This window comes from Cuculus canorus, chromosome 5, assembly GCF_017976375.1.
Source record: "Cuculus canorus isolate bCucCan1 chromosome 5, bCucCan1.pri, whole genome shotgun sequence".
NCBI lineage: Eukaryota > Metazoa > Chordata > Aves > Cuculiformes > Cuculidae > Cuculus > Cuculus canorus.
The window spans coordinates 5,615,608-5,637,927 of NC_071405.1; the positions used below are offsets into that span (position 1 = coordinate 5,615,608).

Consider the following 22,320-nt stretch of genomic DNA (forward strand, 5'->3'; position numbering starts at 1 on the left):
ATCTCTGGAAAGATTGATCAAGTCTCCAGGCAACCTGTACCACTGCATCACTACCCTCATCAAAATAAAATTCTTCCTAATATCCAGTCTAAACTTCTCCTCTTTTAGTTTAAAACTATCACTTCTTGTCCTATTGCAACAGGCCCTGCTGTTCCCCGTCTTTCTTATAAGCCCCACTTTAAGTGTTGAAAGGCCACAACAAGGTCTCCCTGGAGTCTTCTCTTCTCCAGGCTGAACAACCCCAACTCTCTCAGCCTCTCTTTAGAGGGGAGGTGCTCCAGCCCTCTGATCATTTATATGGCCTCCTCTGGACCCCACCCCAACAAGTCCATGTCTTTCCTGCGCTGGGTGCTCCGGAGCTGGACACAGCATTCCAGCTGTGGTCTCACTAGAGCAGTCAGTGCCTTAGGAAGATATAAGTTGTACTCCCATGAAGTAGCAGTAATTAACCTTCACACATCCCTTTTACAGGTTATTTGCTCCTACCTAGTGGAATAGCCATAGGAATTAGGTGACCTTCAAGAGGACCGCAGGCAACTGGCACATCTCCGCTTGGACTAAAGAAGAACCGATTTTCCTGGGCAAGTGCATATAAAGGATGTGGGTTCTTAGCGCTGGTTACCACCTTCTGTGTGCAAGAACAAGTCTGCGTTCTTGCTGACTTTACCTTTGTACCTGAAACAAGAAGAGATAAACCATACATCATCAACACAAGTACAAACCCAGTAATGTCACACATTCTACTTCATTAGAGCAGTATTTTCTACTGAAACAACTGCAAATATTTGCTGTGGGATTGAGGGAGCAAGGGAAGATGACAGGAAGGGTGGAATCTACAAATGCTGTTAGATGTCTCAGTATCGACAACAACAAAGGAGTTAAAATTACACTTTCCAGCATCTGAATCTAGTAAATAAAGGAACAGAAACACGAAATAAAGGACACAAAGATGGTAGTGGGGTGGAATGAAATGTAAGATTTCACAGCTACGAAGAAACCCGTGATTTAGGTTTGAAAGGCAGCATCAGAACTGTCTGCAAGCCTAGCACAACAAACAGGTTACAGAATACAGCCAAGCTTTGATTTGTTGATCATCTGATTAAATGCCTTGGCTTTATAAAAGTGCAGTTTGTCTCCAGCCACAAGACTGACAAGTACTAAAAGGAACAAGTATAACTCTTTGTTTAACAACTCGCTGATAATGGAAAATAAAGCCATAACTAATACCCATAAGTCTTAGCTTGCAAAGATTGAGGAAGCACCTGATTTTCTGGTCCAGTTTTGAATACGTATTGTTAAATACATACATAGTAATTTGTATATAACGATGCCCAAGCATATAGTAGAGAAGACGGTTTACTGCGATGTATTTCTTGCTATGCAAACATGCAAGGACTTATTCCATCCATATCCTTTGCAAACAATAGATATTATTAGGAAATTTAACTTCAATCTAAATGGATAAAAAAAGCCTGAAACATCCCAAAAAAGCAGTCAACAATTGTGAATCAAACCGAAGTGCTTTTACTGCTATTTTGTAGGCATTAGGACAAGGAATCTGAAAAGAATCACATTGGTAACCAATTCTGTATCTTCACTACAGCTGAAAAAGTCATCTTACTCCTCTATTGTTCGTGGTCATCACTCTTCCTGAATTAGCGGTCAGTTAGCACATAGCAACAAACACTTTTTAGCTCTGCTCACACTTAATTGCTTCCTAACTAACTGAAGAATAAAAATCAATAACTATAGAAGTTAAGGGTAAATAAGGACTGACAGCGTGACTTTTAACAAACGCAGGCAAGGCAAATCGCCCAAGAAGCGGTAATTTTGTAACCACAAATTATAGTTCATAACCCTTGAAACAAGAACGTCAAGTCATAACTCTTCAATGAAAAAACTACCGGTCAGAACAAAGTGTCTCTGGAAAAGGTTTTAAGGTCATGCTGGATAAGCAACGCAAAGAGAAATCACAATGCAATGCTATGGTCAAAGGCATGACTGTAATCCTCAGATGTCCAAACAGATGTCAGTGAAGTGAAGCAGAAGACTTCTATATATGATAATACTACGTTCAGTTCTCATTCTGCATCTCTGTAAATATTAAACTAGACTGGACATTAAAAGGCCATTTTAATTTTGTTAGGAAAGTAATCTGGAAACTGAAGTAGCTGGAAACTGAAGCCAAATGCTCCCCGAATAAAATGAATTTGAAGTGTCCCATTTACTTTTGAGCCATAAAGTATCCAGCCATGCGCAGAAGTAATTGAAGGCAGAATCTCTGTTGTCTTTAAAGGATGAGCATGTGCCTTTCTGCCAAGCACAGGTTAGCCAGAAAAACTGTTCTTTGGTCAAAGACAAATTACTGAACTCCGTAAAATAAATGGATGGAGTACAGTGGCTTGTGACTGAGAAGAGGTCAAACTGCATGATCCAACAATTCCCTCCGTCCTAGAGCTTTTGAGTAAAAGCAGAAATTGGCAACCTATCTGTAACACTGCCAACCTGTAAAAACAAGGTTCTAGCAGTAAGAATGATTAAGTACTGTATACACACAGCACCTCATTTTAATTGCTTTCAACTTTTCACTTCCCCCAAAAAAGTTTATTTGCACTGGGCAGAAACTAGACATTTAATTAAACTTCACTTTCAAAGTCCAGTGTTTTACATATATTTATCAGTTTAAATTATGCACGAAAACAACTCCAGCTTTTTGAAAAAAATGCTTTCTCACTCATAGAAGTGTTAGTTGGATTTTTTTCCAAACTTCGCATAAGAAACCAAGCATTAGTCACTACAGTTTATTTGCAAAGAAAATGGCTGAAAGAGTTATAAAATGACTGAAAATGAGACTCTCCAGATGGCTGTTTCAGTCTAAATAAACATCCCTATTCTAACACTAATTTAAAACAAGCTCAGCAGACTGCTCTACCAAAATAGAGTCAGTTAATAAGTCTGGATTTTCCACCCAATCAAACCTAAGGCAAATGACTTCCAATAATTTTTAAGCCTTTGTCACCTGGTACATCAGGAAGGGAAGGGAACCTGTGGGTGCAGATCCACAAAGGAAAGAACAAATCGTGCCTAATGTGAGCAAGACTTTTTTTTTTTTCTCTTTTTTTAAGAACCTGCTGCTTTAAAGTACTCATTCAACTTCATTTCATTTTATTTACACTCCTACTATAGAGGAGTACAGATCTGTTTCCAATTTTATTATTTATACTTTCCTGCTTTAACAGCAACTTTCTGAATAGCAGCCCTCAAAAACATTGAACTATTTTGTCTTCACAAGACCCATGTGAAACACAGAAGTATTACTTTTCCATTCTATCCACAAGATGTAGGAAAGCAGAAAAATTAAGCAGGTTGACTAACTGTCTTATAGAACCACAGAATAGTTTGGGCTGGAAGTGATCTCAAAGCCTATCCAGTTCCACCGCCCTGCCATGGGCAGGGACACCTCCCACTGGATCAGGTTGCTCCAAGCCCCATCCAACCTGGCCTGGAACACCTCCAGGGATGGGGCAGCCACCACTTCTCTGGGCAACCTGGGCCAGGGCCTCACTCCCATAAGAAATTTCTTCCTGATATCTTATTTAAATTTCCCCTCTTTCAGCTTAAAACCATTCCCCCTCGTCCTTTCCCTGCACTCCCTGATCAAGAGCCCCTCCCCAGCTTTCCTGGAGCTTCTTTCAGCCCTGGAAGCTGCCCTAAGATCTCCCCGGATCCTTCTCTTCTCGAGGCTGAACAACTCCAACTCTCTGAGCCTGGAAAGATTCCTCTTTACAGGAAGAGTCAAAGACCAGTAATGCCAGTAGTCTAAAGCCATTAAAACCAGAAAACATAGAAACAGAATATATTAGATGAAGTGCTATTCCTGTAAGTAACATGCAAAAAATAATCCACGTTCTTCCTTTCTTCCCTTAGATAAGGATACAAGGGGGTGTCTTACTTTATTTACCATAGAGACAAACCCATAACTTTCTGTAACTGCAGTTTGAAATCAAGAAGGAATTTTATGGAGTCTTTATTATTGCAAACACACGCCTTGCTGTACAGCTGTAGTATGACTTAATGACTTGGAAGAGAATCACTTTGGGTAAAGGCTATCCAGAGTTCATTCTGGTTTCAAGCAAATAGCTCTTAAACTGTATTTGTCACACACAGGAGTTCTGGAAGATTGAATGCAGCATGGATCCAGTACACGGTTTTCTTTTTCATTTCCATTCACCTCCAAGAGAAAGTAAGTTTAAGCCCAGAAGCAGCTTATTACAACCGCATGCAACCTATACCTTTACATTTCACTGACATTACTGAATTAAACAGCTTACCGGTAGAAAACTGGTACTATCAAATGACCTATTTATTGTAATTAGATTGGGAGGGAGGGGGGCACTTTTTTTGCCTCTTTATGAGGTATTGTTTCTGGAATGATGAAATTGGCCTCCCTGGAAAGGCTGTGACCTTCTGCAAAGGACAAGAGCACAATAAATACAGAAGAAAAATGTCATTTAGGACTCAGCAAAAGCAGAGCCGCTGATTAAATATTTTTTAAAGAAGTGTCTGTTCTCAATCCAAATCTTAGAGGTCACTGTATCTCATTATTACTACACTAAGTGCTTAGTAGCACATATTTTATTCAAAAAAAATCAGTATAGAAAACTGAATTACAGGTGTGCAGCACAGCCAAGAGACTAAAAGAGTGGTATATCATTGTGATATATCCAGTGAGTGACATACCCTGTCCAGAGGAGGCCACAAAGTTGGTGAAAGGTTTGGAGAGGAAGTCGTATGCGGAGCAGCTTAAGTCACTTGGTCTGTTCAGCCTGGAGAAAGGCAGACCTCATTGAAATCTGCAGCTTCCTCACATGGAGGGGAGGAGCAGGTGCTGAGCTCTTCTGTCCGGTGACCAGTGATAGGACCCGAGGAGACGGCAGGAATATGTACCAGAGGAGGGTTAGGTTAGACATTAGGAAAAGGTTCTTCACCCAGAAGGTGGTGGATCACTGGAACAGCTGCTCAGGGAAGCAGTCACAGCCCCAAGCCTGACAATATTCCAGAAGCATTTGGACAATGCCCTCAGATGCATGGTGAGAATGTCGGGGCTGTCCTGTACAGTGACAGAAGACCCTTGTGGGTTCCTTCCAACTTGGGTCACTCTAACTCTATGGTCCTTCAAAAGATTATACTGGCATTTTTCACAAAAAAACAAGTGCTTCAAGAGAGGTCAAACAAAATACACAAGCAGCAAGATCAATAGTTTTCATAAATCAAGTTCTCTCCTTTTAAAAATAAAGTCAGTTCTGAAAAGTGTTCTAGACTTTTGCCAGGACTATAACTCACCTTTTCCAGGCGGGTTATGGGAATTGCAAATACTTTCTACCAATAACACTTCTAATTCATGGATCACAGCTGGGGTCCAGAGCACAGGTAAAAAGCACGCCAGGAAATGGCATAAAGACTACACAAAGCTTCACAACAGGTCCTTGTACTCTTTTGAGGATCTGCCACTGTGGATGTACATCATAATGTTAAAAAAAAAACCCAAACCACAGCAGTGCTTGTCTTCAAAGATGTATGGATATAATTTATACCGTACATTTTAATGGCCTAAAAGCACAGTCACATCAAGTGACTGCCTTCTCATGTGAATCTCTTCTACTTCACGCTGAATATAATATTTTGACAGCTGTAATAAAAATCTGGACATCATTTTTTAAACATGACAGTTAAGACTTCATCAAGTATATGTTCCCTGAACGGATAACAACACCTAAGTGCAAGAAGCACAGAGGTAAGCCAACTCATATTTTTCAATTGATGTTCATCCCACTAACTTGATTAGGCCAACTACCACTTTTACTGCCTCTTACACTTAACACTCTCTTTTTCTCCATCATTATCTTTTATCATGCAATTTGTTCACTCCTTCAATAAGAAGAAAATGAAGACCTTGCTGTTCAGGTTTTTTTTAATCTGCTCTCCACTGAAACTTTGTTAGGGCAAATTCCTTTGTGCTAAGGGCTGTCACACACTGGAAGAGGCTGCCCAGGAAGTGGTGGAACCACCATCTCTGGAGGAATTTAAAAGCCGTATGGGTGTGGTGCCTAGGGACATAATTTGGTGGTGACTTGCTAGTGTGAGGTTAACAGATGGACTCAGTGGGCTTAAAAGGTCTTTTCCAACCTAAAGGATTCCATAACCCTGTGATTCTGTAAGGCACATCCTTTAAAATGCGTTCTAAGGGAAGAATACACAGTGACAGCACCATCTCTCAGAATTGTCACCTTTCTAGGCTGTCAGTACTATGTCACATGGCTAATGGGCAAAAACGGAAAGCCTGAGTGAAATATGTCAGGGATTGGTTCCTAACTCCAGTATTCGATGCTGCTGAAAACCACTTTACTGACAGAGTGGTGAAGCACTGGAACAGGCTGCCCAGGGCAATGGTGGAGTCACCATCCCTCGAGGTGTTCAAAAAACATGTATACATGGCACTCTCGGACATGGTTTAGTAGGAATGGTGGTGTTGAGCTGATGGTTGGACTAGATGATATTAGAGGTCTTTTCCAGCCTTCATGATTCTATGATTTTCCAATTCCCCATTCCTTACATGTAAAACAACTTTATCTAAAGCAGCTGGCATCTTCTCTAAGCCCTTTTCTGTACAGATACAAGGGAGGATGAGTAGTTCTCCCATAGCTTCAATCATAACAAGAATGGTAAAGTGTAACAGCTTTGGAAATGTCTTTGACTGAACTTCATCCTTTATGACGTGCATTTCTAGTTATTAAAAGTAACAGTCGTAAAGACATCTAAATCTGCCCATAATCCTCCGCATTAGGGTTTTTGGCAGATCAATTAAAAATTAATCTTAGTTTCTGTATTAAGAGTCAGAAAGATAACTAGGGAATAAAACAGGTCCAATTAAAACAGACAAATCTCAAATGCAAACTGTTAATGAGCTGTGAAAGACAACAAAAATTACCAAGAAAATTCCAAGCACATTACATCTGCAAAAAAAAATTAGAGCAAAAAGGGCCACCAAAAGAGAGAAAAACAGGGACTTATTTTCCTCTGAAAATTCACTTCAAATACAATCCTACACTTTCCATACCTCCAACATAAACACCCAGGCAAACACTGAACTGGTCTATTCTTAAAAACACTCTTAAAAACAGAAATAAGACAAAGATTGCGCCTTTGATCAGCACTTGTGTTCCCATAAAAGTTCTACAAAGATGGATATCAGTGTATGATGGAAAAAGGCTTTCCATAGCTTTCATAAACATCAGAGCAGTGCCATATACATACACATTGCTTATTTCACATAAATAAGTGGGTTGGTACTTTTCTCTTTTCTTGACTCCTTTTTGAGACAGCATTTGGAAAGAATTACCACTACACACAGGGTGGACAGATTTAATATTGGACTGTCGTACAAATTTGATTTACTCCAGAAAAGAGAAAACAATCCATTTTGATCAAAATGTGTCTTTGTATCTTATAATTATTTCCTTAAAGAAGGTTATATTCATCAGTATTACTTTCAACGAATGGATGAATTTCAGCAGAGCAGACATTAATTTATACTAACTCAGGTAAGTATGGATAAACTCCACCTTATCAGATTATCATATAGTTTTGTTCTTCATTATTTTTTTAAACATTTTATAGGTTTAAAAATTAGAATTTTCTGATCTTAACATTTTGCCTACAACACTAATTAATAGTTATTAATCAATTAATGAACTTTATCAATCAATTAAATAACCACAAGTTACTACAAAAAAGTCATACTCCACATTTAACCCTGATCTGACTAAAAAAAGAAGGGTTACCTGCATTTACTGAACTGATAACGTGTCTTTCAATGTTTTCAAGCTTGTAGATGTCATCTTCACACACACCAATTTAAATTTTGATATTTTCAATTCATGCATTAGAAGTGTGAAAAGAAATATCAGGATTCCTTAGTTTTTTAAATCTCAGTAGATTTCTTAACTCTGAATGAATCAATCATTTAATAAAATCGCTAAGTTGGAAAAGACCTCTTGGATTATCAACTCCAACATGACTGGATAAATATGACACAAAGAATACATCTCAGTAACCTCTATCAAACACACACTAAGCTTTCAGGTGCTTACATCATCACTTCTAGCAATCCAGCTGTTTAAGACTGGGGCAACAATAGATATATATTAATATATGTTTATTAAATTTAGAAATAGGTATGAATTTGTTAATGTGAATTAAGTGAGATACATACTAAGCAAATGTGAAAACTAACTGGTGTTTTTAGTTCTGAAAAGAGCATCTTTTAACCCTACTGGAGGTGCTTAAGCTTTAAATTGAAGAGCAGGCGAACTACGATTAACTAGTTTCATTTATATAAGGAATTCCTAGTAGAAAAAATGGGAAGGAACACCTAGTTCGCATAAAAAAATTACTTACCTCTAACACACTCTATCACCTTGGGTCTCTGAAGTTTAGATTTGGGAGAGGGAGAGTTGAATCTCAGATATGGTGCTTTTTTAAGTGTGCTACGATGGCCCTGGTAAACTGGTTTCCCATAAACTTGGTACAGATAGTCTTCATTTTGTACCACTGCGTTTCCACTCAGAGGTCCCTGAAATACACGCAAAGAAAAAGTAGTTTACAATTCTTCACATGTGAAAATTTGAACACATCAATAGCTTTGCAAAAGTCTAGAGAAAAAAATTGCAAGAAGTCCTGCAACAAATAGTACAAAGTACAAACACGCATGGAATCAATGCACACAGAATACATGCAAGAAGCTTACTAACAGTTGAATAAAATAGCAGGCACTGGGAAAGAAATTCATAACACAATAATGAATTCTACGTTGATGCGCACTGAGGTTAGACTGCTAGAGCACATGAAAACACGGTCAATTCTGACAACAGAAATCCACACGACCACACTACCACTCATTTAAAATTATCACACATCATTTTCCACATGGATACTCCAATCGAAAGCATAGCAGCTCCCATCAAAAATTAAACCAACAAAATTAAACTCACATCTGCCCTTTTTTCTTTCCCCTGCAAACTTCCAGAAGAAAAGTAAGTTCTAAATCTCTGTTTGTTTGCATTATCTTCTGCTTGCTTCTGCACTGGCTTTGCTGCAGATAAAGGTTTCTTTGTCAAGCATCCTTGGATTTTTTGAGTTTTCGCTTTAATTTCTTTATTGGTCTTCATAGCCTTGATATTTTGGGCTCTCTTGATCCATGGGACCTTTTGATCATATTTCACTTGTTCTGAATCATTTTTTGCCATTTCAGCCTAAAGATAAAACATAAAATGTAATAAAAGGAGATTTTATCTACAAGGCTATCAGACAAGTCTGTGGGTAACTTTGAAGTTCTGAGAAATGGTCTGTTTTTCATGTTAGCCAGCAACTGTGACCTGTGATTTTCATTAAGCAATTGAAGTTTTAAAATAGGGGTAAATACTTCATTACAGCATGTTACATGCTAGTATTAATAAGCTGTTTTCTCATGTTCTCAAGTTGTGAGTGAATCGTATTCAACTACTGACATTAAAGAACAACGTAAAGTGGAAAAACATAATGCACAAACCTGAACTCATTTTTCTAGTCATACCTGGATTTCCATGCTAATTGCCTTAATCCACTCATCCACGGTCTGTCTGATACGAATCTCTTCCGATACGTCTCTGAGATAAAAGAAAGAACTATTTTAGGTCAGTGCTTCTTAAATTGCATGGATTTGTTCCTGGGAAAGCAGTGACCTACAAACACCATAAAAAGGGAAACCCAGAACACAGAGGCAGTGGGATTATGTACCTCTACAGTCTCCAAAAGGCACTAAGCATACCCCACCCAAGTTTCCCAAAATGTTCTTACACAATGCCATGTGTAAAACCCATCCCATGCCACGCTGGTATACACTAATGTTACTACAATCATTTACGAGTAGATGGCAGCCATGCATCAGCTCCTTTTTCCATAAAAAGCTGAAAAAAACAAGGCAACAAAACCAAAATTCCAACTCATAAGAGAAAACGTAGATAACAAAAATTACTACTTCACCTAAAAGGTAGTAATAGCAGATATCGTGCCTGAAAAAAAATGTTTACATGAAGACAACAGCTTTTAATACAAGCATTTTAATAGGAAAACTTTCATTATGATTCAAGCAGGAGTATTTAACACAACTAGCTAAACAAAAGTTCAAAAACCAAAGATCTGCTGTACGATGACTAATTCTGTAACATCTACAGGTTAACGAAACCTTTTCTGTTCAGCATTATGAAATTACTGCTTAACTTTCCTATTAATGTTGTTTCTCTATAAAAGGTTAAATGCCCCCTTGTCGTGACAGCAGAGCAGTTCGTCCAGATCACACAGTCTCAGAATTTAGATTTAAGTTCTAGAGCATTGATGATACCAAGGAGTACCAGCCACCTGCCAAAAAACGCAGTTCACATCAGGAGGGTCAAAAAACATTTGAGGTTCAAGAGAATTACAGAACCGTTAAGATTGGAAAAGATCCCTAAGATCATCCAGTCCAACTGTAAGACCAACACCATCGTGTTGACTAAACCATGTCCCAAAGTGCTACATCTACACGTTTTTTGAACACCTCCACTCTTGCAGCACAGAAATTTTTCCTAATATCCAGTCTAAAACTCCCCTGGCACAACCTGAGACCATTCCCTTTCATCCTATCGCTTGTTACTTGGGAGAAGAGACCAACACCCACCTCACTACAACCTCCTTTTTTGTAGTTGTAGAGGGGGAGGTCAATCATCTCATGATTCTCAAAAAGACACAATAAATACTTTTTGCAGGGAACTGCACTAGTTCTTCAATGCATGGAATTAAAAACATTGCAAGAGAGGTGACAAAAGGTGAGCAATTAAATAGAGCGTTCACACAAAGCACCAAACAATAGGGCCTAACCTGTTTGTCGTCAAGGCATCGATAAGAGTGTACATGGCATCCCCGTCTTTCATGCGAGTAACAGCTTCCAAGTTTTCTTCAAGAACTTTTCTATTGTTTTGAACTCTTCTCAGAGTCCTTTCAGCTTTCCTCAGCATTGATTTTGGCACTTTAACATTTTGAAGGATGGATGGTTTATTGAGCTGATGATGTGCAGAAAGATCAGATGCAACAGTAGGATTTTTTGTCTAAAATTGAAACAGAACCACTAGCTTTTAATCAAATTGTAATTCAGATTTTCTACACACTGATCAAACTCCTATTAATCAAGGCCCAGAATACAAAACACCTTCCACGTGTACTATAATCAACCTGAACTACTCAAGAGCATTCAGTGTGTTGCAAATATAGTTAAAAGTCAAGCAAATGGAAAGATACCCAAAAGCTCTCAAGTGCTAAATGACGGAATGCATGAAGAGCAAAGCTAATGAAGCAAATAAGCATGTGAAAAGAGAGCAATCAGATACGTGAAGTATGACACGCAAATCTCTCCATGTAGCACTATTTAAGTCTAATTAAAAGCATAATCAAAAAAAACCAGTCCTCTAAACACATGTACTCATTTGGCATCAATCTATCCCAAGAAACAATAGGCAATATATGCAAGTTTTAACAACAACAGAACAACCTCTCAACAGGACCATGATCCTCTCTCTCTTTTGCTGAATTTTACTTTTCAGAAGAAACAATGAAGCAGCTTTTAGCCTTCTACTTTCCAGAATCCTTTTACAGAGATAAAAATCGAGCATATATTAGCTGTTAAATACAAAAGGAAGGGACACAAGTATACAGGAAACAAGGAGCCATACAACTACAGCTCTCACTTTCATTCTCACACTCCAGTTGAAACCCAGGGGTCCTAAAGCAAAGGGCTGCATTTTCCAGAGAAGCAGCAAAAAAATGCAAAAAGCAATGAATGTATATAAAGAAAAAGCAACAAAAACAAAATACTCAAATTTCAGTAATCTCCAAAAGCATTAACGGAATGAATAGAAAAAAATCTCACAGATCAAAAATCAGTTTTGGCTTTGAGGCAGTATTCTTTTATCAAATGCATCAAATCTTTTATCAAATCAGAATTAAACCTAAGTTATGTTTTAACAGGTATACTGCCAAAGCACAACGGACATACAAGAGAAATCAACACGCTGATCCCAGAATTTTAGTTTTGCTTGGTGAGAAAAGGACACCATACCGAATTATTTGTTGATTTTATATAGGTTTTCATTTCAAAATGAATCTTTGTGACAAATCCCAGCTCAATAAGGTGAAATCTGTTAAAAAATGTAAGCAATAGATTTATGTTTAACTGTAAAATGCTGTAAGACTTGCCAATTAGACTCAGGTCATGAAATGGTGATTGTATTAGCAGTCCACACCATGCCCGTCTTGAGATGGCAGCTTTCTGCCAGGCGTTTGTATTATTCCCTCAAGAAAGCTCTCCAAGATTGAATACGACAAGTCAAAGAACAAGTTAGATCTTACTTTGAGTAATGAGATTTGTACATAACAGCGACTGTTAAAAAAAAATTACAGGTATGCAATAGTTACTGTAGTGTTATCTCATTGCAAGTGTATTCAAATCTGTTTCAGTATTACGGTATTTAAACGAAACCAAAACAACATACAAAAATTCAAAGTATACCTTAAAATCATTCATGCCTGATTTCCACGAACTTGCTTCCTGAAAAGAGAGAAGAGCTGTTGAAACCTATCTAAAGACAGATCTGCCAAGGTAAAATCTAGAGTAGATATTTGATCAATTTAAATGGACACAATGAATTCCTTGCGAACTACTATATCTCACTACACACTTCATTTGGATTAGAGCACCACCTTCTGTTCCATTTCAGCCTACCTCAGTTAATTCAGGCCTTTCATTTCCCTGTATGACAAAGCTAGCGGTCATCTATCCCAAACGTTTATTTTCTCACTCTACATATCTCTCAACGATGAGAAGTCAACAGTTAAGTATCGAACTGGCTGAACTCCACATTTGCTAATGTCATCATCTCTGTCTTCCTACGGATCTTCACAAGAGAGAAAAGGTATTTGAAGAACATTGCTGCCTAGGGAAGTCATGGATGCTTCATCCCTGGAGGTGTTCAAGGCCAGGCTGAGTAACCTGATCCAGTGAGAGGTGTTCCTGCCCCCGGCACTGGGCTGGAACTGGATGGGCTTTAAGGTCCCTTACAAGCCAAACCATTCCATGATTTGATGATATTTGAATCCATGTATATCAGCTGTGTCTTTCTCACCTCCCTTTCTGCGCTGCCTGTGCTCAGGTTTGTTCTTCAACCTAAATTTTTAGCCATAGAGGTAAGCAAATATTTGCAATGTGAACAAAACGCACGGCACCAGTTCCTTTACTGGTAAGAACAGTCAAACACACAATCCACTAATACCTTACAAGATCTATGAAACAATGCCGTGCTATAAAAGATGACAGATGAAGCTACGTTTGCTAAAGATACAGCAATAACTGGCACAAAAGACACAGCATTTTTAAGGAAACAGGCAAGCTGAAACCTTCAACCACAGAAATGAACCAACAGAATCAAAGCTATTCTGTTCCAATGCAACTCATAAACCTCTTAATTTTCAAATCTTTCTTCTTTCCCGTTGCTTATATTTACAAGAACAGAGAGGACCATAGCAGATGGGCAAAATGTCCATGTTTCCACATGGAACAGGTTAACAAACGGATAAGAGACTCAATTTTCAAAAGCCAGAGACAAGCTGCATGTTGCCGGCACAAAACCATTTTAACACCAAAGCTACAAAATCATTAACATGAGAAAATATACAATTATATATACCAGGCAATTCTTTAAAAACAGCACTCTTCCAAAACCAGAAATGGCAAAATAAGAAAGGAAACAGCTGAAATCGCCCCTAAAGTTGACTGCACATAAGCAGAACACTGTTCTTCCTCACATGGGAATGTTACATCAGCTCTGTAGCTCTCAATATTTCAAGTAATTGTAACCAAACATCAGCCTTTTTACAGAGATAGAAACAAGGTAAATGTTTCTACTGATACCTGACCTCTAAGTTTTTCTTCATACTTTTTATTCCCCTTATTCAAACTCCTGGTCATTCTGATACAATACACATTACCTGTAGCACATCACGCATTTCTCTTCTCAACTGGCCAAGATCTTGGAGTAAATCATCTGCTTTTTTCACCGTTTTCTCAAATGAATCGTAATTTTGGAAAAAGCTTTCAAAAGCAGGGAATGAGTCTGTCTGCAAAGCAGTATGCCTGGTGGAAGAAACACTCTTGATGAAGTCTCATGGCTCCTCATGTGGCCCAAGAAAGCAACAAACTTTGAAACTGAGCATGAATCTAAAGAGCAAGAATACCAAACCTATATATAAAATAAAATTTGTTAAAGATAGGTTATGGGGGTTTCTCTGTTTATCACTTAAACCCTGAGCTGTATCCTTCTATTCTGAACGGTGAAACTGCATCTAAAATTCAGATCTAATAGAGCAAGACTTTCTTCTGCCCTCAGCATGACAAATATCAGTGCTCCAGGGTTTTGCTTCCAGCACAGCTTTGTCAGAGTCAAGGACCACACCAGGGATCCTATTACAACATCGATACCTAACACACCTTTCTTAATTTCATTAAGACAAACAAAAAGTCTTGCTCAATTTTACATTGTTCCATTTATTTACCTGATTTTCTCAGCATGCCCGCTCATTTTATCACTGTTTAATGCTGCCTTCTTGGAAGGCTCACATTGCCTCAGTGGCATTTCTTGTGAATTCAGAATATGCTCAAGAAGTCTCCCTTCACCTAAGGCAGAAAAAAGGAAGTTAAGTTTCTTCAATAGATTTAATACTTTATCTTCCTTTCCAGATATTTCAGCATTATATAGCATTCATCAAGGACAGTAAAAATAATTCTTAGATTTTAAAATACAGGACGAGAGGGAATGGTTTTAAGCCGAAAGAGGGGAGATTTAGATTAGATATTAGGAAGAAATGTTTTCCTGTGAGGGTGGGGAGGCACTGGCCCAGGCCGTCCAGGGAAGTGGCGGCTGCCCCATCCCTGGAGGTGTTCAAGGCCAGGTTGGATGAGGCTTTGAGCAACCTGATCCAGTGGGAGGTGTCCCTGCCCATGGCAGAGGGCTGGAACTGGATCTTTAAGGTATCTTCTAACCCAAACCATTCTATTATTTATTTCAGATAAGAAAATTAACATAAACCCTCTTTCATTTATCTATCTTACTATGACTGTTTTATATTAGTGAACTCAGAAAACAGCTGAGTGAAACTGTGATGGCAATTAGTCACAGAGAAACATTCTGTCCATAATGTTGCATATGTGTTCTTCTTCCTTTGTCTTGTTTCATTTATTCATGGACCCAGGGAACAACAGGAATGTGTGACAGCTTTGTAAAAAAAGAGATAGAAGCTGCAGTCCAAGAACGATCTGATGAAGACAAAAGGCATTTCATCCAGGAAAGAGTATAACGGCTGGATCTTTTAAATGTTCTTCCTCAGTCCTAGAACCTTAAGCAACTCTCAACACAAACAGCTAAAAAAAAAAAGTGCTTTATTTTTTGAGGATATCTTCAAAACGGAGTTTCATGTCACTAAACTGATAAAAAAAACAGTAAAAGAAAATTATTTCCTTTGCCCTACACACACTATTTTCATTTTGATGGCCTATAAACACTATGACTGCATGTTGCCGTAGAAAACAAATCCCCTTCAACCAATGCTAATGACTAAGTTACTAAGCAGATCCCAAATTTTACATTATTCTGTATAATCCTCCTTATCCTGACAATGAAAGGTCACTCAGTTTTTATCTGAGAAAACATTTGAGTGAGCAATCATGTTGAGATGCAATAGGTTAGACTAGTACTGTTATTAAGTCTTTAGCTAATTAAGAGTGACTTATTCATACAATTAACCCTTCTCAAACATACTTTCAAATATAGTGAATATTAAAAGTGCCAGCAACCCAACAGCTCAGAATAGATGAGGACACAAAGCAATCCCCAGGCCACACTGTTCATGGGCAAAAGTGCCTTTCTCCCTATACCTTCACTTGTGGATTTGGGAATATTTTCCTTCTCTGTAACAGGGTTTTCTTTCTTTGAGATTTTCACACTTTTTGATACAGGTTCTGGAGCACATCTCCGAGGAACTGGTGTCTGTAGAAGAGATTCTTGTGTATGAGTGCCACAACTTTGAAACTGGCTTGAATAACCTTCAGGAGAAAAAAAAAATAACATTACTTAACTGTTAACAATTTTCTTCATAGGAAAAGAAATCAAGAGAAAAACAATCATACCAATATCATGAATTTTTCACAAAAATTCAAACCATTACAGAACTACTTAGAAAAGTAAACAGGAAGAAAGTTTCAGACTTAAAAGTGCTATTATAAAGGGATCAAAAAAACCCCAACCATCGTATGATCTAGTTCACTACAAGCTTCCACAGAGTTTATTTCTCAGGAACACCATTTTAGGTTAAGCCTAGGCCTCGCTTGGTACAGACTAAGCAGTTAGCAAACAGCAAATTCTCACTTTAATCTAAACTAGAACAGGTACAGAATAAGTGGCATATGCTATGAGGTAATAAAATCAAATACACAGAAGAAATGCTTACTTCTCATTACCGATGTGACATACAATCCAATATTAATGGAAACAAAATTAATGCAAAACTAACACTGGAAGCAAGATGTTAAGGATTTGTCTTCACCTTGGGCAAGTGGATCACTGGTAGGAGATAAATGCCTCCGGCATGAAGATACTTTATTTGGAAGCAATCGTTGCTCTGGTTTCTCAGATTGCTGTGTCATGAGGTTGGAGGAAGGGACATGAACCTGCTGTAAGCCACCCGTGCTGACCGCAGAGCTGAGGAGATGAGACTGAGAGACAAAACTACAAAGTACTTCTCATATATACGCATTAGTTTCCCAAGCAAAATTCTGTTGCAGTTTGAGCTAGAGTAGAATCAGCTTTTTGACTTCAGCTCAGTTTTGTCTAAGTAACTACTTCTGAAAGTTAACTGCATGTTTTTCAGATAGTATTTCTCTCTAGGAGTGATAAAATGGGACACTGGGATGCAGAAAGGCCAATGCTTATACCTATTCCTATAGACCATCCTCAAGCTGGTGGAGCCATAAGCCAAAGGGGCGAAAAAGGTCACATCTGTAAGGAGGGGCAGACAGGACAAACTGACTAACAGAGGACTCCATCCCACGTAAGCCACACTGGTATAAAACTGAGAGATCACAGGGGTCTGTTTCTCTCCTTTGATAGCCGTCATCCAGTGAGGACCTTGTCTATCTGTTTGTCCCTGATCCCCGATCCATGCATTCCTGAATCCAGTTTCCAAGTCCAGCTCCCTCCTAACCTTGGATCCTTTCCCTTGTGTTTGCTCTGCAGCATTTGTAGTGACATAGAGTCATCGAGGGGTAGGGTGGGGAGGAGGGAAAGGGAATTGGGAGCCCAACGGCTTGGGCTTTGCTGTCAAAATTGGCTGGGCTGCAGCTACCGTGACGAATTTTAAACACGAATACTTGTCACGTAATCATATCAATCAGATTTTCACAAGCTATTTGAGAGAAAATTAATTTACAACAACCTCTGAACACAGACACACTTGGACAATATTCCGTCTTTCAAAAAAACCTGGAGGACTCTCCAAAGAAACAGTTCATAACTGTTCTTAGATGTTTAGTCTGAACAGGTACTTACTAATGAAAGTCTCTTCAATTAACAAAGGTCTAAAAAATTTCTTAGCGAGAATAAGAACATCTCAATTTTTGCATTTTCTTCCCACAGGCACAAAAACGACAGCAGGAAGAGAGCAGATATCTGGCACAGAACTAGAAATGAAACTTTTCCCAAAAAGTTTGTGTGTCGGTCACTGGCTCTTTCTTCCTAATATGAAGATTTGATTCAGATTATTATACTATAAATAATAATATATAGGAAATTCTTCTAAAACATAAATTAAATGGCCTCCATCCATTTGCCCACTTAGCAACACTCAAATTAGTTCTCCCTGGTACACTGGTCAGTAAGTCTGAGATTATTAACAGACAGAAAATAGTATGCAGACACATTCAGTCTCTCTGGCTCTACTACCAACAACTTCAACACCCACTATTTTAAGCGGACAAAGAACTAATATTGCTACAATCTACTTACTTTAAGAAGTGGAGCTGTAGTAGCAATGGCAGAAGCAGTTGCTGCTGCGATGGTTGTTGCAGAATCAACTTCCCTGTGTGCTGACTTGTCTTCAACAACACTTTCCTTTTTTTTGGTGAAGGCATTTCCTAAGAGTTGTACCTTCACCTTCTTATGTACAACAGTATTTTGAGTTCTACAAAAACAAGCAAGTGCCTTAAATAGCATTGTTTTCTTCATATCCCCTCCAACCAAATTACCTCCCTTATACAGCATTAATATCACTACTTATAAAGACATTTCTCCTTGAAGCTCTTGATACACAAGAAAATTTTCTCATCTTTTAGCATGACAAAAGAAATTTCTCAGGATTATGTTACAGATGCTAATATACATATCCCCTGTGATGACTGCAACTGCAACAAGGAATATGTTTACAGGTTGTATTTTGCACAGTTCAATGTAACAGCAGCAAAGTTCAATCAAGTTTCTAAACTTCAAGACTTAAAGCCTATTCATAAACAGCATGTGTCCTTATCTATCTTTAAAAATACTATATGGTTTTGGCAGGAAATTAATTATCTGTCAGAGCAGATCTTGCCTGACTCTTATATCGTTAAATCATTATTTCAAATAGTCTAAAGGCATTACCAAACACATGTAAAATAAACAAGACACTCCAGTAAGATCTGAATGACTAAATAAACTGAAAACACCTTCATAAGCAGAAAAGAAATATTAACACAGAACAATAAAGAATACTTCTCCTTACCAGTTACGCATTTTGGCAGAAACTGAAGAAGTAGTATAGCAGCATATCTATACAGAAACAGAACAGCAGAGACACTAACAACAACATATACTTACTTTTGCTTTAACATCGCTCTCAAAGCATCTCTCCGGCCAGTACCATATTGAGTAATAAAAACATCATCTGTGGGGAAGGACACATAAACTTTGTTGGGTTAACTGAGACAAAAAGTCTGGTTTAGAGATTGACACAAAGCATTATTTCAACAACATGTACAATTTTGCTGTGAATAATATGTTGCCTGCACAGACCGCGTTATCAACTGCAGAAACAAAATGATTCCTTTCACTAAATCACAGACATAAATCATGATGAGAGTAAGGTCAGGCTTCATTCAAGGCAATTTTATCTAATGCTGAATGCTACTGAATCAATAAAATCTATTATGGACTATTGTGAAAATTACAATACCTCACCTTCACAAAATCGGGGGGGGGAATGCCATATAAACAGTAACTTGAGCTCAGACAACCCGTTTAATAAAAGCCTGCAAACTCTTAACTTGAAAAACAAAATAGTTTTTAAAAAAATACAACTGTGGTATGACTATTTCTCCACAGGCACCATAAATTACAAGAGATTTGCTTAACAGTTTTAAATTATGCTAAAAGGATTGCAGACTATCCTCCGACAGTTTCCTGGGCAGACGTAACAAACCAAGATGCAGCAGACTTGGTGTTTCACTACCACAAATTACACGCAGCTAATATACACACACTGATAAGCCAGCAAGCTGCTGTCCCTTGGAGAGCAACAGAGGAAACTAAAGTGTTGCTTTTAGGGCTTAAATGGGGGGGTTGATTTGTGTTCCTTTCCTCTACACAGCCACAAATATCCAAGAAATCTGCAGACGCTTATTCTCTTTAGAAGATCTTCACTTCCCCAAATCTGATTGAAACTGACTGGAAGATTCAGAAGGTAAAAGAAAAGGCATTGACAGCATGATTTCTTAGATTATTAAGGATTAAAAACACACTCTTCATAGTGTAGGTTGCTAGCAGAAAAATATGTATTTGTGCTACAACGACTCACAATGGGAAAACGCATCCAAACAAGAGGAGTATGTCCCAAATTGTCTATTCAGAGACACGAATAGTTCAGTTAGCAAAAGGAATCTGTCTTCTGGTGTACTGGCAGAAGTACCTCTCACTGAATCACAAGAGCTCCTAAAGCTAGTGGAATGCCAGCAAGACTAAAGTAAAACTTCTGTTACTTACTGAAGGGAAACTAGCGAAAGTTTAAGAACACAGATCATCATTATTGTCTTTTATCAAAGAAAGAGTGGAATATTTTCACTGAAAAATTTCTGTTGAAGAAAAATACCTAAGACAAAATTAAAACTCTCTCTCCCTCTCATTAATCAGTTTCATTACAAAAACAAGGGCTGTAGCAGTACAGCAACATGTCTTACTTTTAGGTCTTCTGCTTTCTTTCAGTAGCAGTGAAGGATCTTCTTGTAGTGCAGTTCGTCTAGGGTAATCCTTCAGAACAAGAGCAGGAAGCATACATCAAAGCCTCTGGTAATGGTAGCCAAAAGTTTAGAAGCAGCTGGAATTGCTGAATACACAAATCTAAGCATCTCCCTACACTACCATGAGGCCTTGGAACAAAACATGTTAAAACCTTTACCACAAAATCATCCAGACTTCGTAGTCATGAACTCATGTGATTTTTTTAGGGATGAAAAAAACCAGAAACATAATTCCAATTAAAAGGTACATATTCTAGGTGCTGATTGAGTGTATCGCACCATTTATGGCCACAGAAGTAGTAGTGAAACTAGATATGTCTAAGTTTATACAACTTGCTATCTCAAACAATTCAGGATTGCCCATACACACAGAATTAAGCCCATGTAACTGCAAACCTGAAGGGACAGAGCTGAATTCCCTTTGAGTGCAATCCATGAATAATCCAAGTCTGTGAGGACTTTTAGAGGCAAGTTAGGAATGTTAGAATCTCTTTTTTAATCTTATTTGATGATGGAGTACTCCACCATCATTTTGAGACTTTTGTTCAGTTCACAAGACTCAAAGTCATGCAGACTCAAGCTCCGCCAGGGGAGCTTCAGGCTTGACATCAGGAAAAAATTTTTCACGGAAAGGGTCATCGGGCACTGGCAGAGGCTGCCCAGGGAGGTGGTTGAGTCACCATCCCTGGAGGCTTTTAAGGGACGGGTGGATGAGGTGCTGAGGGGCATGGTTTAAGGGAGTGTTAGGAATAGTTGGACTCAATGACCCAGTGGGTCCTTCCAACCTGGTGATTCTATGATTCTATGACTTTGCTGCAAACACAGAACCACAGGATGGTCAGAGTTGGAAGGGAACTGTGGAGATCATCCATTCCAACTCCTCTGCTACTGCAGGTTCATTCAAAGCAGGTCGCACAGGAGTGCACCCAGGTGGGCTTGGATATCTCCAAAGAAGAAGACTCCACACCCTCCCTGGGCAGCCTGTTCCTGTGCTCCTTCACCCTCACACGAAAGCGTTTTTTTCTCACGTTCAGGTGGAAGTTCTTGTGTTCCAGTTTGTGCCTGGTGCTCCTCGCCCTGTTGCTGGGCACCACTGAAAAGAGTTCAGCCCCCATCCTCCCAGCATCCACCCTTTAGATACAAATAAGGTGCCCTCTTAGTCTTCTCCTCTCCAGGCCGGACAGACTGAGCTCGCTCAGCCTCTCCTCATCAGGGCCTTTCACAGCACAGGTTAACTCTATCCTCATGCACACTCCTCACAGAACAGACGCCCCAGAGACCAGTCTCCACTGTATGTAAGATATAGCAAACAAATCTCAAAGAAATGAACCTTTTAATGGTAAGCATGGAACAGTTCTATATAAACTGATATCCATTTCATTATACAGAGAGGTTAGGTTTTCCTAATGAACGTTGTGCCGTGTGTAACCTCCTTTTCAAAGGAAGGAATAGGCTACAATTTAAAAACACACTTTGGTTTTGTTTACCTGCTGCATAATAAAACCCCCTCCCAACACTTCAGCTTTAACATCACATTAGCAGTAACTCAAGGAGGAAAACAACTGCACAGTTACTGAGCAGAAGCCGAGACAAAGGTTTACTGTGATTTTACAGCAGCTACGACGTTTGGAGAAAAAATGCTGTTCTCTCAGTCCGAGATTGCAGGAAGCAACAGTAACTTTGCTTACCATTTGTGATAAAAATGTGGGCTCTGTACGATTCTCTACTGAAAGCAGATGTTCTGGATGTCCTTTAGTACTCCCGATTCCTGAAATAAAAGCAGTCATAATGATTATTTAATGTATTTTCAGTATCCCATGACTAACCCAAATCCCAGCCCTTCCTCTGCCTGTAACTTTGAATATCTAATGACTTTCATA

The 22,320-nt window shown here is 38.7% G+C and overlaps 1 protein-coding gene across 7 annotated transcripts in view; it reads right to left on the reverse strand.

Moving 5' to 3' along the window:
- KIAA0586 (KIAA0586 ortholog) overlaps positions 1-22,320 on the reverse strand; it is a 92,544-nt gene that overhangs the window by 67,614 nt on the left and 2,610 nt on the right. For all 7 annotated transcript variants that reach the window (XM_054069181.1, XM_054069182.1, XM_054069184.1 and 4 more), the window contains exons 2-15: positions 22,129-22,208; positions 20,381-20,450; positions 19,026-19,092; positions 18,180-18,354; positions 16,723-16,891; positions 16,055-16,222; positions 14,677-14,797; positions 14,113-14,257; positions 12,638-12,676; positions 10,954-11,180; positions 9,632-9,704; positions 9,051-9,311; positions 8,458-8,632; positions 487-675 (exon numbers count right to left, since the gene is read on the reverse strand). In XM_054069181.1, the coding sequence (XP_053925156.1) occupies positions 487-675; positions 8,458-8,632; positions 9,051-9,311; positions 9,632-9,704; positions 10,954-11,180; positions 12,638-12,676; positions 14,113-14,257; positions 14,677-14,797; positions 16,055-16,222; positions 16,723-16,891; positions 18,180-18,354; positions 19,026-19,092; positions 20,381-20,450; positions 22,129-22,208 (1,959 nt within the window). The remainder of the gene's footprint in view (positions 1-486; positions 676-8,457; positions 8,633-9,050; positions 9,312-9,631; positions 9,705-10,953; positions 11,181-12,637; positions 12,677-14,112; positions 14,258-14,676; positions 14,798-16,054; positions 16,223-16,722; positions 16,892-18,179; positions 18,355-19,025; positions 19,093-20,380; positions 20,451-22,128; positions 22,209-22,320) is intronic.